Source organism: Sesamum indicum, linkage group LG4 (assembly GCF_026168435.1).
Source record: "Sesamum indicum cultivar Baizhima isolate 11 linkage group LG4, ASM2616843v1, whole genome shotgun sequence".
Classification (NCBI taxonomy): Eukaryota; Viridiplantae; Streptophyta; class Magnoliopsida; order Lamiales; family Pedaliaceae; genus Sesamum; species Sesamum indicum.
Genome location: NC_142660.1, coordinates 12,561,318 through 12,580,793, shown reverse-complemented (window position 1 = coordinate 12,580,793; position 19,476 = coordinate 12,561,318). Strand labels below are relative to the sequence as shown.

The following is a 19,476-nucleotide window of genomic DNA, read 5'->3' as shown; positions in this document are numbered from 1 at the left end:
ATGAATTTATCTTTATGAGTCAAACAATTCACTCGTAAAAGTTCATTTTTTACCAAGCAAGCAATCATAATACTGTCCGGCAAATAAAAAAACTGAAGCTTTCAAGTAATCAAAAGCAAACTACAAAAGCCAAAAAGCCAGCGTTTGAATATGTTGATAATACAAGCTTGATGTCTTATGAAAAGGAGAGATGAACTCACTTCAGAATATATACAGACCATTATTCAAAACAACAAATCTAGCATGGCACAAGTTGACCAGCAATGGTTGTTTCTTCTATCCTCTCAACATACGGTTGAACACATAGGCATCTACCCGTGCATCATCAGCTATCTTAAGTGATGAAACAGCCTGAGCAGCAAGATGACCTGCAGACAAACCAACAGAGCCCCAACCATCCTCTCTAAAATACTGAGGGCAGAATTCTTTGCCAAGAGAATCAGATGAGACCATCAAATTCGAATTTCCCCAGTAATTCCACACACGTCCATATCTATGAGGATCAGAAACCCATCCAATATTTTCACACGAATTCTTTGACAGATCTTGATGAGGAACCACAGCCCTTCTTGCCCCCACAAAGATGTCCATATTGCTAGCATGATCCCACGAGGTCAGCCCCTCATCCTTCTTCAGCATCAATTTACTTGAATCGTCCGAGTCTTCACCAAGTAGGACATGCAGCGCAACTGCCTCAGCTATTGCAGCACCTTCTTCATCAAGCCTCTCCTGTTCTTCTTTCTTTTTCTGCTTCTTTTTTTCCAGTTCAGAACGGATGGCAGCTGAAGTAGCCAAAGCCTTCTCCAAGCGTCTCTTTTTCTTCTCAGCCTGTTTAATGCGATCAAGCTCGTCTTTCACCTGCTTCTTCTTGGCTTTCCTAACACCGGCTGTTACTTTAGCGCCCTCCATGATATCCAGGCACAATCAACCCTAATAATACTACACTCTCCTATATATGCCCTCAACAACTTTTCCTGAATTTCCTCTTCGTTTTCCTAGAAAATTTCCCTAAGAAGTATACATTATCTAATCACCTATATGTTTCTGTTCTTTCGAAACTTGTTATTGAACACTTAATCAGCTGAAAAAAAACTTTGAAAACTAGAAAAGGAGTAAATATCTGAAAATTATACCTACACCCACTCAGGTCTGAATGAATACCTCATTTTACGCACACTACATTCCCAAAAAGAAATAACAGGAGATAGGAGAAGTGAAAACTGGTAAGCACTTATTGATCCGTCCTTCATCATTGTTCCCAGCTTTCCACAGCCCCTGCTACCCATTTCATAAACCAGTTTGAAGAATGACAGGATTGATATTAATATTTAGTCACTAGTCTTCCCTGTTTTCAAATAATTCACATGGCCTTCCCTCCTGCAATAAACAAGAGTAACTCAGTATACAAGCCACCAATATCGACAAAGAGTAATGCGCCAATAAAGTAAAGGATTCCCATAACAATATATTGACAGCATAACGACACAATAGAAAAATGCCAAAAGGCAGTATCAAGTAAATGAAAATCTCCAGATATTCTAACTACCATAACAAGTGAAGTAATACACGCCATAAAAACATTCCATAATCTAATAAAAGCTAGTGGAACAATTACAAAATGACAATTCACAGACCGCCACATAAGTTCCTATAACCCATCCATGATCCAAACATATACAGATATCAATAGTGCCAAACATTGCTATCTGACTGCAGGTTCTGTTAATTATATCGTTCCAGTTAAGAAATATTAACAATTACCAAATATATGAATACTGTCACTAAACTAGAATAACTCAAGACATATTCCCGTTTTCTCAATGAAAAGATCACAACCTCAGTCAGCAAACACATAAATTAACTAACAAAGTAAGAAAATAACTCAGTCCCCATTATTCCTATATGCTAGCGAATGATTCAAAAGGCCCCGTAGCACAACACCCCACATCCCCAAATTTCAGATCCCCACAAAAGAAACAAATATGTCCCCGAAAAGAGAACCCCAACAGACCTGCGAGATCTAAACATTCAAAGAAACTTCAGATTAACCCGCAAAATAAACCCTAAATTCACACAAATAACTCAATAACCAAAAACCCCTAAAATTTGACGCACGATCCACTCAACACCAGATTTCCAATTCTCAATTTCAAGGAAAAGCGATCCATTTATAACAATTCAACATCGGATCAAAAAACCCACACAACAAATCACAGAATTTCATACATAAATCTAAACAAAAACTAAAAAGGCCATAATTTCGGAGCGAATATCAAGCAAACCTGTCGGAATCAAAGAGAAAGAAGGAGGCCTCCCCTCAGACAAACAATTACAAAAGGAAATTAGAGAAAGGAGAATAAAACTTTGATTTTCGGATCTGCAATAAATGCGTGTTGTGCGTGAGAGAGACAGCGGAAAGGGAAGGAGAATGGGGGGAAGGCTAAAATAACTGATCACATGAGATTGCCGGTGAGAAGAGACGGGGATGAGTAGGAGAAGGAAGGATATTATTGGAAAATCACACTAGATCAGACACGTGTCGGTAAAAGAGAGTGACCCAAAATTTCTGACTTTCCAATTTAATCTGGGCCCCACTGGTAAGTTTGTAGAATCTGCACTTTTAATTTTTAAGAGAATTTGTGCCGTCCGATCCCCTTTTGATTGGTGACGGCTATGATGGTGTTGAACGGCTGGGATTCAACCAGCGGCTGTGACGCCGTAATATCGTCATGGGATACAGTGCACCAGCAGAAGGAAAAGCGAAATTGAAGAGTACTTATAATTGTACTATGCAACAATCTCAAAATTTCTTGATACTTTTATTACAATTTTGTATTATCTTATATATTTATTCTTTAAATAAATTTAATAATAATATAATAATAAAAATTACAATATATTTTTTTAAAGGAAGTAATATGAATTTATAAAACAAAATATAGTTTGATACAATTTGATAGATCATAACTTGATCAAGAATATACTAATGATGCAATCTCTAAGAAAAATATTGGATATTTCACTTAGGACAAAATGTGTAAGGAATTTAAATGTTTTTTATATTAATTCTTTTGACAAATCCTAGGTACACTTAGTTAGTGGTTGTTGGTTAAATTTGAGATCTTGTGAATAAATTTGAGGTTAGGAGTTCGAGTATCATCAAATATGGTATATTGGTTCAGTTAACGTGAGTTTATTGTAATGGGTATTTATTTCAATTAATGTGAAATCGTCGTACTTTTAATTTAGATTAAATTATATTAACACAACGTCGTACTTTTAATTTAGATTAAATTATATTAACACATCGTCGTACTTTTAATTTAGATTAAATTATATTAACACATTTTGAGGTTGAATCAAATGCACAAACACCCTTTGTCTTCTGCAAAACTACAGTTACACACTGATGTTATAGTTGTAATTATAAATATAGTCTTTATTTAAAAACAAATCTTGAACAAACATCTCCTGAGAAATATTATACTAACACTCGTTAGGGCTATAGCTGTAATTTTATAAATATAGAAAGTATTTATATAGTTCGATCTAATTTGAGTGGGTGTCAATACAATTTTTTTTATTTATTATAATGTGAATTTATAAATTGAATTGATGTATTAATATATTAGTGTAAGTATTTAATAATAATATCAAGACTTGTGCTATAACTTATTTGTCCACCTCACCCACTTAGTTAAATAAAAATAAAATATTTACTTTAAATTAATATTACATTTCATATTAACACTCTATTTATAAATTGTATGTACATTATGAATTAACTTATAATTTGGTAAATCTTTGACGCCCACATGTTGATTATTGCTAAATTAAATGAAAATGGATGACTAATCCATACATTAACAAAAGATTTATGTGCAAAACATTAAAAATTAATAAATCAATCAGTCACAAAAGACATATTCTATGTTTAGTATGATGAAAAATCAAAATTTGTACTAAAGACATTTTATTGAATATATTGGTGATGATACTTATGTTATCAAATAGAGCTCAATGAAATTACTCTATCCAATTAATCAAAGAGTTCATTTAAGGATAAAATTGGCATGTTAAAGTCTAAAAAATAAAATATCACCTCCAATTTAGTTGGAACCTTCTGGCCAAATCAGGTAAGTCAGCCCCACTTTCCACCTCACCAGTATCTAACGAAATTAATAAACACGTCATGAGTATCACCCACTTTAGATGACACATAAACATGAACTTAGGTTAGTAGGATATAAGCACGCAAGCTGTAATTATGAAATAGGGCTATGTTAGCCTGAACAAGTAACTAATTTCCTCCTAAATAAGTAATTTCTCTATTAATGTGACAGTTTTTGTTCTTACTTGTTTGAAACATGGATGATATGGCATACAACTAGATCAATGCATGAAAATAAACTTCATTAATAATGTAGGTAAGTCAATAAAGGTAATTTTACTAAACAATTTGAACTTACATATTAGCTCACTAACTTGCTAAATCTCTCGTGTTCATTAATAATCTACACACTTTTCATACATTTCCATTGATTTTCATATGTTTTTGATATATTCTTGCTTCAATTTCTACTAAGTCCATTAAAGTATTCCAATGTTGATATTTAGTTTACAAGTCAATTGGTTCTCGACATTTTATGGTACTGTTGGATCCGGATTGCGTCAATTGGTATGAACTATGAAGCAAAGAATGGAAATTGAGAAAGCTGCAAAATTTGAGGACCAGTTAGATTATTCATAAATATTTAGGTAGTGAAGTGATAATATTGGAAAAGCAGAGTACCAACATGATATTTACGCTCATAATTTCCCTAGACTAGATATTCCACTGTTGAGCAGCAGCTTTCCACTTCCTCCATCCTGTTCAAGCTCAATCGCCATATCCCATATCTTCTCATCGCCGTTTCAGATTCCTCACACAGTCATTCATACACACACATTGGGACGGTTGTTGCACAGATTTTGCGGCCGACGGGAAGCCAAGAAATGATCTGTCTCCAGCCCATCACTAAACCATCCGTCCTCTACTTGGGCCCCAGAAAACCCCTCAAGAAATCCCTCAAAACCCTAACTCCAATCCACTCGCTCCTACAGTACAACCGCAAGCCTCAGCTCGCTGGGGAAACGCCGCGGGTGGTGGTCATTACCTCCGGAAAAGGCGGTGTCGGCAAAACTACCACCACCGCAAATATAGGCCTCTCCCTCGCCCGCCTTGGGTTCTCCGCGGTCGCCATTGACGCCGACGTAGGTCTCCGAAACCTTGACCTTCTCCTCGGCCTGGAAAATCGTGTCAATTACACCGTTGTCGAAGTGCTTAACGGAGATTGCCGCCTGGATCAAGCCCTAGTTCGGGACAAACGGTGGTCAAATTTCGAACTTTTGTGCATTTCCAAGCCCCGGTCCAAGCTCCCCCTAGGATTTGGTGGAAAAGCCTTAACTTGGCTAGTTGAAGCCCTTAAAAACCGAGAAGAGGGCGCACCGGACTTTATACTAATTGATTGTCCGGCGGGAATTGACGCCGGGTTTATTACAGCTATTACGCCCGCCAATGAGGCGGTCTTGGTGACAACGCCAGATATCACTAGCCTCCGGGACGCAGATAGAGTGACGGGCTTGTTGGAGTGTGATGGAATTAGGGATATCAAGATGATTGTGAATAGAGTAAGGACGGATATGATTAAGGGGGAGGATATGATGTCGGTTTTGGATGTCCAAGAAATGCTGGGGTTGCCTTTGTTGGGGGTGATTCCTGAGGATTCTGAGGTGATTCGAAGCACAAATAGAGGGTATCCGTTGGTTTTGAATAAGCCGCCTGCTTTGGCAGGATTGGCATTTGAGCAGGCCGCTTGGAGGTTGGTGGAGCAGGATAGTATGAAGGCAGTGATGGTGGAGGAGGAACCCAAAAAACGTGGGTTTTTCTCTTTCTTCGGAGGATAGATTAGTGTGATGAGACCATTGTGCCACAGTTTCTGTGGGAGTTCAGGAGGAGTAACTTGTATAGTAGGAAGTTAAGGTTTGCCATTGTTTCTCTTGTTTTTGATTATTTCAAACGGTTTTGTCTTCAAAAGCTATTTAGTTGTGATCAATGTGGATGAAGTGTATTTTGTGCTTAGGAGCAACAGAACTTCTTGGATGATTGATTGTATGGTTGGAGGGAGATCTGTGAATTTTGGTTTCTTTTCACATGTGCTTCATTTTTCAGCTCTCCCAATCGGCTCTGCCTTTTTCAATTGCATTATTTATTCAAGACTTTATTTTTCCTCTTTATGCTTGTACTGTCTGCTGGTAATTGTTTGTTTGATAATTTAGATACTGCTGGTAATTGACATTCTAGAATTATGTCTTGTTATACGCTAGTCCTGGATTTTCATTTTACTTGGGTGGATATTTCTTTCTCAAATATACAGACTCGTTGCAGATTGACATCCACTACATTTAGTTCAGTTCGTTCTGAGACTTATATTTTGGCACAACATTCCCATGCACAATAGTACTGATGTATCCAATCCAGGTTATGAATTTTGTAGTCACAATAAATCCGACTAACTTCTAGGCCTTAATTTAAGCAACTCAGTCAATATGCTCATAAGTGCTTTCATTGGGATTCATATTTTCTGAAGTATGGACTAGGTTTCAGTCTTTGGAAAGTAGAGAGAATAAGCGCTCCGGACAGTGATTTCTCATGTTTGTTAGACTTTAGCTTCAGGAATTCGATCATATATCCACGAGAACAACTCGAGTGCTAGGATTATGTTTTTATAGTAATGATCAAATTGCAAATCCTGTTAGTGCAGAGTGTGATTCTTGATTTTGCAAGATGTCCACATTTGCAACTCTTATTGCTATTATAAAAAAAGTCATTGAGATCTTTACGATGGTAATTTATTGGTGACTAAAAGTTGAATAAAAATTACAGGTGAAATAGGCAAATTCTTGTATTCTTGTCATAGGCTTTCTGGTTCAGTACTTTATGTATTCTACTGCAGTAGTTTCATATTTATCCAGTTGAGTTTATACATGAATGCTTGAACGGAAATATGTTTGGTTGATAAGTTTTTGAGGTTAGAAATATCAAAAACTTTGGATCAGAACTCTTATTCGTTGGGCTGAAAATTGGAAGCAACGTTCCTTCACATAATACATAGACGCAAAAGTACGACAAACAAAGCATTCTCATTTACAGTAGGAACACTTGTATTTACATTAGATGACAGCCGATGTCTCAGAGAACCCACGAGTCACGAAGCTCATACTCAGAATCACATGAACCCAAGACGACATGGAAACCGGTTCTTCATTAGAAAGGAAGTAGACAACGGTATCATTAGGCAAACTTTCTCTTTGAAAACAAGAAAAGAAAAAGGAAAACCTATACAAAATCAACAATATCAATTTTATTTTATATGACACTATTCTAAGTAACATGCAAAGAGAAGTATACAAAACACTCAATTGAAACTATTTCACATTGGTAGCTTAAATGAATGTGCATTGGCATCATCTAAACCAAATGACAGCCTATGTCTCCATCTCTTTCTCTATGCAAAATTTCTAACAAACAAAGTAACATTTATCCCCATCAATTTCATCTCTATCAATTTTCTCAAAATATCTAAAAATCAAGAAATGTGAAATTATTGTAATTTCCTTTTTACACTTCAAAACCAAAAGTGTGTATGATTTTTGTGAAAGCTTCGCATTCTGAACATTCTAATTTGGAGGCGTTAGGATTATGAATTTTGCAGCCGCTCTAAATAGAATTTGAGGACTAAATGGGAGATAATCCTTCACTATTTTTGTTGATTTATTTTTAGTTCATATGTTATGTTAGCTTTTGTTATCATATCGCTTTCTCAAAACTTTTTGTCTGTCATACATTTAAGATTTTTGTACTGATAGGATTACATTTTGTGCTTATTTCATGCGATATTTTGACCTCTTTAGTGACCAAAATACTCCTAATTAAATATTATTTTGCAGTATTTACCTATTAGGAAAAGATGGAATTAAAAATAAAAAAAAGAATCAAGATGGAGATTTGGACAAATTTGAAAAAACAGTTAGGCGTGCCCACGTCTAACTTGCAGATTTGTATTTGGAAAAGGAAAGACTCAAATTTGATTTTTTTGTAAGAATTTGGAGCTGCTTGGATTTTTTGATGAATGGCGGACTCTTTTTCTAAAGGAAACCCTTGAAAACTATGGAATTAATTCCTTTTCAGTATTTTAGTCTTACTAGACAACTACCTTTCTAGTCCTAGTAGAATTAGGACTATATAATGGAAAAATGTCACCTTACCAGAAATTTGGAACCTACCTCCTAGGTCAATACCACCCCTATTCAACCTATAGAAAATTCAGAAATTGACCAAATTACTCAACATCCTGATGGATCTGTAGGAGTCAAGTTTGTAGACAAAATTCATTAAAAACAAATAGGACCTTCTATTCAACTTCAAAAACCATTAGACCTACTACCTCAAAATTTCAAGGAATAAGAATAGATCAAAATTTCTCCTGTGTTAATTATATTCGAATTTCTCTTGGTTGTCCCTGATGAGGAGGCTTCAGAATTCATGCTTCTTATGAATTTATCCATAAAGTTTCTGTGTTTATTTTATCCCACCATTCGACACAATATTTTTTCCAAATGAAAATATGATTGTGAAGATAAATTTGAATATAACAACCATTATTGAAACTATATAAGGAAATATAAAGCTCTTAAGAAATAATGATTATAGGAATTATATAAATAGAAATTATAACAAAAATAATAATATATGAAACAAAAATTAAAGACAATTATAGTTATCAAGACACCTGCATTATCAAACAACACATACTGCATTATCAAGACACCTTTCTTACTGGATTTCAGAATTTGTATATGAAAAGGCAGAAGCAACACATACTGCATTATCAAGACACCTTTCTAGATGCACTTGTGAACAAATATTTTGTTGCCCATAAATTGGTTTAGGAAGTTTCATCACAGTCCAAAGAGAAAATAAGATGTTCAGAGTCAAGCTCAAACAGAAGCAACAGAGAGTGGATGGATAGCACTTAGATTTCAATGGGCCACATACATGCATTAAGACAGCAGATCGGAGAAATTGATCGGTAAAAAAGATAATAGTAGAAAAAACAAAAACATTACTTACTGCTCCTAAAGAAGACACATGAGTTTGCGTTCAAACTTCAAACTTCCAGAGTGAAGATATCACTCACTGCATGGCTTTCCATTAGCTTGAAGTAGCTGTCTAGATTGTGTAAGACCATGAACATGATATAATCAATCAATAATATGCTCTAGGCATGTAGTGCCCTTCTTTTCTGGGAAATGATTTCTTGTTTCTCTATATTTCATTGCCTCATTTATACTTCAACAGCCTCAATTTAAAATTTTCATGTACCTGTGCACTGAGAAGAAAAGTACTCATGGATCTTCCCCCTCTTTCACTTATTTCTTGCAAGCCCTGGACAAGAATACCAAAAATCATTTGGTTGAATTATCTCTGGCGAATCTTGATTTTGAATCTCAAGAACCCTGAAAAAATAGACAGAAACCTTCAAAATGGCAGAAAGAAAACAAAAGGTAATCGTGAAATCAAGAATATACAAGAAACCGTGTGATCATCAACCTTGAACCAAGATATTCGTCTTAAGTTCATAATGCAAGAACCAGTAATTCAAGAAACTTAAAAGAAGTCGATTGTTTTGCGTTCGTGACTGTCAAGAAGTACCCAAGAAAGCAGAGACGGAGGCTGCCGCATCTGCCTGAGACGATGCCGCTGGCCACCCTTTTGCTTCTCTCCGGCACCATTTCATCCCATATTTCTGGGAGTTTCTCAACGGTAACAAAATTGGAACTACATTCATGAAAGAACTCAAAATTATATATACGTTGATGAAAAGCCATCTTATTGGGTTCGATGGATGATAAGAATTGTAAAGCCCAAAATATACTCATATTCGGCCCATGGACTATAATTCTGGAGGCCCAAAACTTACGGATCAATCATTCAACTATTACTCCTCTTTTTTCAATCATTCAACCATTTACTTCATTTCTCTTTCCTAAAAACATAAAAAATTACAAACTCATTAAATTATATTAATAATTGCCCAAAAATATTTAATTTAATAGAAAGCTACTTGAGACTTATTTTCATCTCATAAAAAAGGATATTGGTAACGAGCTCCCTTAAAACCTAACATAATTATAAAAGTATTCTTTCGTTATTTGAAAAATTATTACTACCCCTAATTTTAACTCTTATTTAACAATTAGTCCAATTCGTTAGTCTCCATTAAGTTACCGTCCATTTTTTATTGTAAACGGAACAAAATGTCCTTGTGGACTATAAATTATAATTTAATTTATTATTTAAAAATTTTATGAAATTTTTTATGGACTAAGTGATTAATTTTTTTATTACAATTTTCTTAAAGTTTTTCATCCACCTCATCTGATTTTTTATATTTTTTTGTAAAAAATAAAAATATACAGCAAGCGCAAAGTTGATAATTTCAAACCTCCATCCTATAATTATATAATTTCATCAAATATCATAGAAGAATTTATAAATTTTTAAATAATAAAAAAGTATTTATAATTACGACAAATTTTATAAAAACTCGTAACTTTCCGTATAAAAAAATGTGGACCAAGTTTAGACACAAGACCAAAGGGAGCACAGCACAGAAAAAAAGCAAAGAAAGCAGAGTTCCCCAGTCAAAAATAAATCATACTTTGGACTATATTCCATCTCAAAAATCAACTTTATGCAATCCCCCTTTTTTGCAAAGATATCCAAAATCTTGTCGATAATGCATTTGCTTAAGACATTTGTGGATGAACGTGTTCAAAAAACGCTTGATTTCTTCCAATTGTGAATTATTCAAACCAAATTCCACACGTCAATGTATTAACTTAAATTGATGGAGTTGAATCCAATTTATTTTTCTAATTTAAAAAATTCAATTTAATTGTTAGTAGGGTTAGTTTCAAACAAGTTTAATTGAGTATCAAGAATTGATTGAACTCGAGAAAATTTAACTTTTTTATAAATGTTTTATCGTTTTTTATTGATGAATTGCAGTTCAAATATTATGACGAAATTTTATTTCTATTTTAAATTTATTATCTGTCAATCTTGAATCGAATATTCAACGTATTTTACAATTCCACCCCACCATGAATTCTCACATTTTAAACCAGTCTATAATAGTTAGGTAGAATGGGTATATAGGCACTGAAATTCCACATATAATTGAGTGGGAAAACAAAAGGAATTACATCATCTTCCTCATATCACAGCCATTAAACTACCACGTGTGTGATTAATTAAATTACACTTAGAGTCAACTTCATTCCACTTCACTGCCAATATTATTAAATCATTAAATTACTTCAATTTTATGTTTTTCAACCTTTGACAAGTTAAAATTTGTCAATTTACATAGGTACATATCATTAGTTGATACTAAGTATGATTTATAATATTTAATTCAGAAAAAAATAAATTTTAATTATTCGATCAATTTAATAATTATTGTCTTCATATAATACATTATTTTATTATTTGGACAGTAATAGAAAAATTGTAAAAATGTTCATGTTATGTGTTCATGAATAATGAAAGAGTATGGAAGTTTTTGCTATAAAAAAAAATTGAATTAATTTGTTCAATTTCCAAAACCTATGAGAAAATACTCTCTGAAGGGTGTATATAAGTAACAATAGCAAAAAGATCAAAGTACCCTTACAAGATCAAGATTCATGTGTTTTTAATCCAAGTGGGGTCAACCTGCAACTGCAATAATGTATATTTGATCGTTTTGTACTTGAGAATTCGAGATCACGCTATGTAGATCGATACAAATATGGACATTTGACTTCACGCCTCACAACTATTTTGGGCCATAATACATTAATATTACTTTCATAAATCCATTTCTTCGTTTTCCCTTTGATCTCATTTGAACTGACTGAAACATTGAAGGGTTTTTGTTAGAACCACTGAATGAGTCAAACAATTTGTTCTTCTCTATTAGGTTTCCACTTCCCTAACATCTCTATTTCGAACTGGTTTTTAAGACATAATTTTGATTTTTGATCCAAATCGCCCCTCAAAATCGACATTATTATGAAATTATATACGCAATAACCATCAATTATTTTAATAAAACATGATTTGTCCTTAAAAAATACACTGTCATTTAGGAAGCATAATTGCAGGTGAAGACATGGTGGGCATGGAGAACACAACACATCATCATTAGAACAGTTGAAATGACGTTAAATTAGTTAAACAACAATATCTCTTCGACCTGTCATTCCTTTTCACATCCTCAAATTACATTGTGGGACGTGTTTTATCCCCGACATGGGTGTATAAGTGGACCATCCACTTTATTGATAGGTGGAACCAAATGATTGGTCCAGCACGTTACACGTACACCCTAAGGTGGATAAAACACTGGGTTGTTAGGTAAATTATGGGAGACCAACAACAAAGTGGAGGAGCTCTCATTGGCTTAAAAATAAAACTAAGTGTGGACGAGCATGCATTTGTTTTGTGCTATTGGGGGGATTAATTATTATTTATATGTCTGATTAATTATATTATTTGACTATCTAAATATGAGTGTGTATTGGTGAGACAGAATTTCGTGTCATCCACCAATTAAGAAAGTTTGGGTGTTTTTTCTTCTATTTTTAATAAAATATAATGTCTTAATTTGGAAATTTCTAATTTCGTTGAATGTCCTAAATTTTCAGATCTAATATGATGCGGGAGTATATTTTATGAATGTCATATCAAAATTTTCGCACGAAATATTTATTATTTTGAGACAAGTTTTGAATTCATTTTATTAATTCAACGTATTTATTATTCAATCATGTACATCTTAAACCTTTACATGTATAGATTTGAAGAAATTATTTAAAAAATGCTAAAAAGAGAAAAATTACTAAATTGGAGCGATTCTAGTTTGTTAAAATTTTGAGTGGCACCGCGTTCTTAAAACGCAGTACCACAATTTTTCTATAAAAAAAAATTGCAATGAACTTTATATATAAAATAAAATAAAAGTGAAAGAAGATACCGGTTCTTTCACAAAATTCAAAAAAAAAAAAAAGTTGGTCAAATCATCCTGCAATATGTCGGCTGCTTTGTGGCCAGACACCGCGCTACCGTTGTATGATATTGTAGTTTATTTGGACTCCGTATGATGGTAATGCACTGATGTGGGTGCATTGCCGCTTTATGCTACTCGCACACTGTGGAATATATGACGTTTCAATCGAATCAGATATTCAAAAGAACTAATAAAAAGTGAAGAAATTTGAGTAGAATGCAAGAGATAATATCATATATTCAAAGGAACAAATAACACAAAAATTTAATAAATAACTTACTATACGTCTTTTCAGTCGTAAATTTTCAAATAAAAAGTGAAGAAATTTGAGAAGAATGCGAGAGATAGCGGTGACGAACGTAAGAGAAATATTTGGCTTCAGTGTGTATGAATTTCCCAGACACCGATTTTTCAGTGTGTATGAATGTGGGAATAGAGACCGATTTTTATAGGCGAAAAAACCGCGCGGTGTCACATAAATTATTGAAAGCGTGCAAATAATGTACTAAAAAGCTAAAAAGTTGACTGTTATCGCGATCACACAACGCAATGACAGTCACGTAATTTTTTTTTTAAATTTTTCAGTCACCGCGATTTGTCATCATGGTGACTGAATTAATTTATATATATATATATATATATATAAAATCAGTCACCTCGGTAAGCATCCGCGGTGACTGATTAAATTTTTCTTTTTTTAGAAAAATTGTGTCACCGCGTTTTGAGAAAGCGGTGCCACTCAAAATTTTAACAAACTAGATTTCACTCCAGTTTGTTAATTTTGTTCTTTTTTTTGGCATTTTTTAAATAATTTTACCCATATGTTTATTGAAATCGTACAATTTGACAAATTTATAAATAATTAACCTCCATGCAAGCGGTATAACTTTTACTAGTCTAATATTCTTTAATTTTTCTTACAATCTACTTAACTTAATCATCGAAAACTTATAACTATGGCCTTTCTGGAGTGGATCTGAGGATGGTTTGTTTTGTAGGTTCTAATTTGAAAAAATAAATACATACTTTATTTTTTAAAATTAGTAATAACATAATTTCACTTAAATAAACATTATACGCACAATCACTATAATGCTGATGATGACACATACATCTAAATTGAAGCGATAAGTTGAGTGCAAAATTATCCAAAGCAATCCTCTTTTCATTTCCCTTGTAATAATACTTTTTTGTGTGTACACTAACACATCATTTCTACAAAAAGACAAGTAGACAACCAAGGAAAGATGAAAAGATACAAACAAACAAGCAACAAGCAACCAAACACCTAAAAATTCAAGCGCCACGTGCATAACAAGTTTGGCATGGGACAGTTATATATGTCTTAGGCCAAATTGACATTGACATTTCGACTCATCATCGTATTTAAAACACAAAGCTCATCAAATGTTGGCCAACCAAAAATATAAACAAAATACGTCCTTTTACTTCTACAGACATCCCTATGTATATAAATATGAATATATATGGTGTAAGAATTGAAATTAAAATATAAACTATTAATAAATATTTTATGGGAATTTATTGCATACAATTTTTAGGTTTGTAAAAGAGATGCTCAACTCGTTATAAAATCTTGACTTAAGTCAAACTGATGATTTTGTTTATTTATTTATTCTTTCTGAAAAATGACAATTTTAGAGGGACCTGAAACTGAAAAATGACAATAATAGTCTACCCTTCATTTTCCACTTCTTGCTTTTCCGCAAAACCAACTGACTTTTCTCTTCCATCATATGTTTCTAAATAGGAAATTCTATTTTAAATTAGAACAAAAAAAATAATAAATCATGTAAAGTGAGATAATATTCATAGGTTTAGTGAAATTCGAATCCATAATTTTAAATTTGTTCATGCAACCTCAATTTTAACCTTAACCACTAGATTAAAACATTATTGATAAACCAATTACATTACAAGCATATAACAATTACGATAACTTTTTAGTCCAATGTTCAATTTAGATCAAACTTTTTTATATATAGCATCAAATATATATATATATATATATGTGTGTGTATTATATTTTACAGCCCGAATGTTAGTTACGTATATTTCTTTTGACAGAAATTAAGTACGAGACGATATCATAAGTCAATTCATTTGATTAGAGATAATATCACTGCCCACTTTGTTTTCTTATTTTTCTTCATTCCAAATATGTACAAGAAACTATAAAATGTTGTTGGAGAATTTAGCCCTTCTATTGACTTCCCTCTCCAGCTCTTCTACTCCTCCTACTTCCTCAAGTTCCTGCACCAAGAACAAGACAAGTAGAGTTTCATAGTTAGCTCAAAAGGTTCAGACACTGATCTTTCTGTATAATAGAGAGACATAATTAGTGGGCAACCTTGTGTCCTAAAAACAACCCATATGGGACTCCATTGAACTTGTCCGAGTGGTGGAGCTGAAATCACGGACATTAATATTAAACAAATACTATACTGACCGTTTGATTCTGTACCAAGACAAGATTAAATCAAATATAGATCATCATGGAAATGATTTAGACAGACTAATGTCACCTGATGAGCTGCAGCTACTCTTCTAAAATAGGGTACATTAGCAATAGGTCCCACCGGGAATCTCCTGTGGACGAGACCATCGTGGACGAACATGTACGCCATGCCAAAAACCGTAATTCCAAGACCCTGCACCAGATTGATGAAGGCGGTGCGAATGTTATCGCTATTGAATATGAATGTATTTGTAATTATTATTGTAATTTTAATGGGTGTAATTATAATTTTGTAAAATAGTAAGATGTTTATGGTGTCACATGTAATTTAGGCTTTTTTTTATTTTTTATTACGATCATGATGTTTTATTTGCTGTTTTAGTAAAATAAAATAACAAAGTGATTAGTGGCTGATGAAAAGAATGAAAATACTCACAGCGCCAAAACAGAGGCCAGGAACGAGGCCTTTGTTGAAGAAACCATAGGAGAGGAGGGCTATGGCTGGGACAGCATTAATTATTGCAAAAACATCATTAAGCTCGAAAGGCCCTTCTCGCGGTCGGTGGTGCGACTGTAATTGAGATATTATTTTAGCAGTAATTAATGTTATAGGTCTTGTCATTATTTATAGAAGTAGTTATTGAGAGAAATCTTCTTGAACAACCAAATTACGAACCTCGTGCATGTGCCACAATGAGGCGTGCCAGAGCGCTTTGTGTGCCCACCTTGCCCAGAACTCCATTCCCACCTGAATTTCGTTACACCAAGAATTTCATCAAACAAGAAGAGGAAACAGAACAACAGAGAAATGTAAGAAAACCAGCTTCGAGAAGGGTGTAACACAGAGGGAATTGATATTTTAAGTTGAAAATTAGCAGTGTAGGTGGAACTTACAGCAGCACCAACAGAGAGAGCAAACGTACCAAACATTTCAGTGTAAGGTACCTCTCCACCCTGCAGAACACATAAACACAAACACTCATACACCCGTAGTACTCCAAAATTCTTACAAAGAAACAGTCGCCGACAGAAAAATAAGACGTATGAACAGAAGGAGGAGCAGAAGGTCACCTCCATCTGCCAGGAAAATCTGTAATAAACAGCCATGACGGCCATGGAAGTAATCCCAAGGCTGGACATAACCGCCGCAACCAAATAAGTAAACCTCTCAGATCTCTTCCTAGCCACTTTCTCCGCCACACGCGCCGCCGCCTCAGAGCTTTCCAGTTCCTCACTCTCTTCTCCACTTTTCGTTCCTGAATCCGGAATCTCCAGCCGGCTCAACTTCTCATCCCTCAACACTGTACAAACCATCAAACTAGGCTTCCTGGTCTTGTACCTCAAAATCCTGCCGATTTCCAGGACAGAGGGGCAGAGCGGTAAAGTAGGCGTACCTACTGACACGGTTCTGGGACTAAGAAATGCGGCGTGCTTGAAATGGACAGTGGTCTTTGATGTGGTGGCGATGGATATACTGGCCGCCATGGACGGTGGTTCTCCGGCGAATGACTGTTATGGAGGGGGGTAAGTGAGGGTTGGAAAAGAGGGTTTGAGCTTTTTGTACGTCGTGGGAGTAGACCACATGTGATGTGAGGTTCGTGAATTGTGAACTCGTTTCTGATTCTGGTTAAATACAGAGAGTGGGGATTGTACGTGGCGGAGAGACTGAAATTACGAAATTGCCCCATTGGTCTGGGGATGAGTGAGAGGGACCCGAAACCATTTTGATTTAATGTGATTGCATGTCATAAAAATTTCATGTTTATGTGGAATCTGAATTAATTATAATATATTTATCATATAATAGTATATAATAAAAAAAATAATTAATCACATATAAAATATATTATATTTATTATATAATTAACTTAATTTGATCATACTTAATTTAAATAAGAATTTATCGTCCAATTTGCCTATCTCAATCTGACGCCAAACTAAGTCAAAACATAACTTGGTACTAGTTAGAGAGTGTTTGCATTAAAATTAATTATTTCTTAGTTGAAAATAAATTATATTTTTAGGGTATCTTATAAATTCAACTTTTTAATTTTGAACTATTTAAACAAGAGATTGAAACTGAAAGTAGTGTGTAATATTGATAAATTTTACAGATATTTCTAAGTTTTTTTTTAATGCCAAACATTGTTTATCATACTTAAAATTTTTATTAATTAATCACAGTACACGTACATTGGTACAAATATAATTACAAAAAAAATAGATACTACAGTATTTTTATTTTGCAAGTAAAGTGCATGTAATTAGAAACCATTGATACAAACAATTTTTTTATTTAAATATTGCGAGTTTAAAAATATATTAAGCATAACTCGTGCAATTTATGATGGATTATCAATAGTTAATTTATAATATTCGATCGAATGGAAAATGTTAATTGTGAATTAATCACTGATTTGTAATATTTTATTATTTATGTACATTTCAAATTTTGATAAATAAAAAAAAATACAAGAATATTTTGCATCAGTCTAAATTCCTTTCATTTGAGATTTTAAAATGAATTTAAATTCAACATAGTTTTCAAATTATGAAGAAAAGGTGGTGGGTGATGGCATTTTTTCTGTAAAGTGAATGGCACTGTGACATGATTGGGAGGGGCAGGGTATTCCGGGCAATTCTAAGATGACACATGCCGTTTTGTGGGTGGGGCAGCAGAGGAACGTGAGATGGGCTGCCCACCGTCCGGCCGCGGAGCAGCAGACACCGAGTCCTCCACTCGATGGTGGCTGGCGTCATTTGCGGCCGTGGGCTTCAAACTTTTTCGATGGTGTAAAAGCGGTCACGTCTTCTTTTTACATCGATTTGATTTGATTCAATTAAATTTGATGTGAATAAAAACTTTATAATTAGACGATACTATTATTTAAAGGTGGCTTTGCTGTATTGTATTAGAAAAATACTAATTAGTCAAGTGTATAAAAGCTTTACGTTTAATGTGTTCGTTGAGTTTATAGGAAAAATGAAAAAAATTGATGTGGTAAGATTTATGAGTTATTGAAGATTGTATTACAGGCCAAAAGTACAACAATTATAATTAGTATTATAGTATTGTTTTGGGGCGTAGTAAAGAAATGGAGTGTGTAAGGTGCAGATGGAACAGTGTACCTGGACAGTAGCGGCCGGAAATGAAGCCCAAAGCTGAACATTGGATTTGGGCATGTTTGTCAATTGCTGATATCAGGTTCGTCACGTGGGCTTACGACACATCTCAAACTTAATTATTTAATAAACCGAATACCCAATCCTTCACCCCTGATTTTCGGTACTCTTTTTAAACTTATTTTTGTTGTTTTTCTTTGTGATTTTCTTGATTACAATTGGTGGGATAACCTGGATTTGAATCCATGATTTTTTTTCTTTTTTTATTTGAGAAGTGGTGATGCTAATTCAATTAAATTGATGTTAATAAAAAGTTGCTCATTTGAATATATTTAATTTGAGATTATTGAGCCTAGTTTCTTGTAAGTCTGAAAATAAGGATTTATAAAAAATATATTAGTATTTCGACTCTCAAATTAGTAATTAATAACAAAAATAGGGATTAAATTGAAAAAGTATATTAGCAAACATTGATTCAGCGATAAGTGCTTTAGTGAATGCTCTTATGCGTGTGAGTTTTTATTGGAGGGGCAGAAGCCCCTTTTTATTACATTTGCCCGCAACGACTGAGAGAGTTTGACCCCCTTAAAATGAGGTACTAATTATGTTTAATAACAATTTTGCACACATTTTTTTTTTTGCAACTAATTCTTGTTGATAACACTTTTATAAAATAATAGTAATTGTTAAACTATAAAATTGATCATTGTACAAATA

General features: G+C 33.8%; 3 protein-coding genes and 1 long non-coding RNA gene across 4 annotated transcripts; 1 reads left to right on the top strand and 3 right to left on the bottom strand.

Annotated features, from left to right (window-relative positions):
- Nucleotides 1–84: 84 nt before the first annotated feature.
- On the bottom strand, nucleotides 85–2,467 carry LOC105160440 (uncharacterized). Its single transcript, XM_011077810.3, has 2 exons — nucleotides 2,283–2,467; nucleotides 85–1,377 (listed from the first exon to the last, which is right to left on the bottom strand). The coding sequence occupies exon 2, from the start codon at nucleotides 907–909 to the stop codon at nucleotides 277–279; it is 633 nt and encodes a 210-aa protein (XP_011076112.2). The 5' UTR covers nucleotides 910–1,377; nucleotides 2,283–2,467; the 3' UTR covers nucleotides 85–276.
- A 2,356-nt stretch (nucleotides 2,468–4,823) lies between these two features.
- MIND (septum site-determining protein (MIND)) lies at nucleotides 4,824–6,192 on the top strand. Its single transcript, XM_011077808.3, has one exon. It carries the CDS (start codon nucleotides 4,996–4,998, stop codon nucleotides 5,944–5,946), a length of 951 nt encoding a protein of 316 aa, XP_011076110.1. The 5' UTR covers nucleotides 4,824–4,995; the 3' UTR covers nucleotides 5,947–6,192.
- An 872-nt stretch (nucleotides 6,193–7,064) lies between these two features.
- On the bottom strand, nucleotides 7,065–9,869 carry LOC110011907 (uncharacterized). Its single transcript, XR_002286996.2, has 3 exons — nucleotides 9,653–9,869; nucleotides 9,173–9,558; nucleotides 7,065–7,301 (listed from the first exon to the last, which is right to left on the bottom strand). It is a non-coding gene; the product is annotated as an uncharacterized LOC110011907 (long non-coding RNA).
- Nucleotides 9,870–15,268: 5,399 nt separating this feature from the next.
- On the bottom strand, nucleotides 15,269–17,245 carry LOC105160437 (beta-carotene hydroxylase 2, chloroplastic). The gene is made up of 7 exons (XM_011077807.3): nucleotides 16,708–17,245; nucleotides 16,531–16,590; nucleotides 16,313–16,384; nucleotides 16,073–16,207; nucleotides 15,704–15,829; nucleotides 15,529–15,585; nucleotides 15,269–15,431 (listed from the first exon to the last, which is right to left on the bottom strand). Exons 1-7 carry the CDS (start codon nucleotides 17,119–17,121, stop codon nucleotides 15,351–15,353), a joined length of 945 nt encoding a protein of 314 aa, XP_011076109.1. The 5' UTR covers nucleotides 17,122–17,245; the 3' UTR covers nucleotides 15,269–15,350.
- Nucleotides 17,246–19,476: the final 2,231 nt, after the last annotated feature.

Bases quoted from the DNA above. Each gene is read 5' to 3' on its own strand.
- LOC105160440 (XM_011077810.3), bottom strand. From the start codon at position 909: ATGGAGGGCGCTAAAGTAACAGCCGGTGTTAGGAAAGCCAAGAAGAAG.
- MIND (XM_011077808.3), top strand. From the start codon at position 4,996: ATGATCTGTCTCCAGCCCATCACTAAACCATCCGTCCTCTACTTGGGC.
- LOC105160437 (XM_011077807.3), bottom strand. From the start codon at position 17,121: ATGGCGGCCAGTATATCCATCGCCACCACATCAAAGACCACTGTCCAT. The intron at 16,208-16,312 runs GTTCGTAATTTG...TCTCAATTACAG, and splicing joins CATTGTGGCACATGCACGAG to TCGCACCACCGACCGCGAGA. The intron at 15,586-15,703 runs GTGACATTAGTC...CCGTGATTTCAG, and splicing joins GAGTAGCTGCAGCTCATCAG to CTCCACCACTCGGACAAGTT.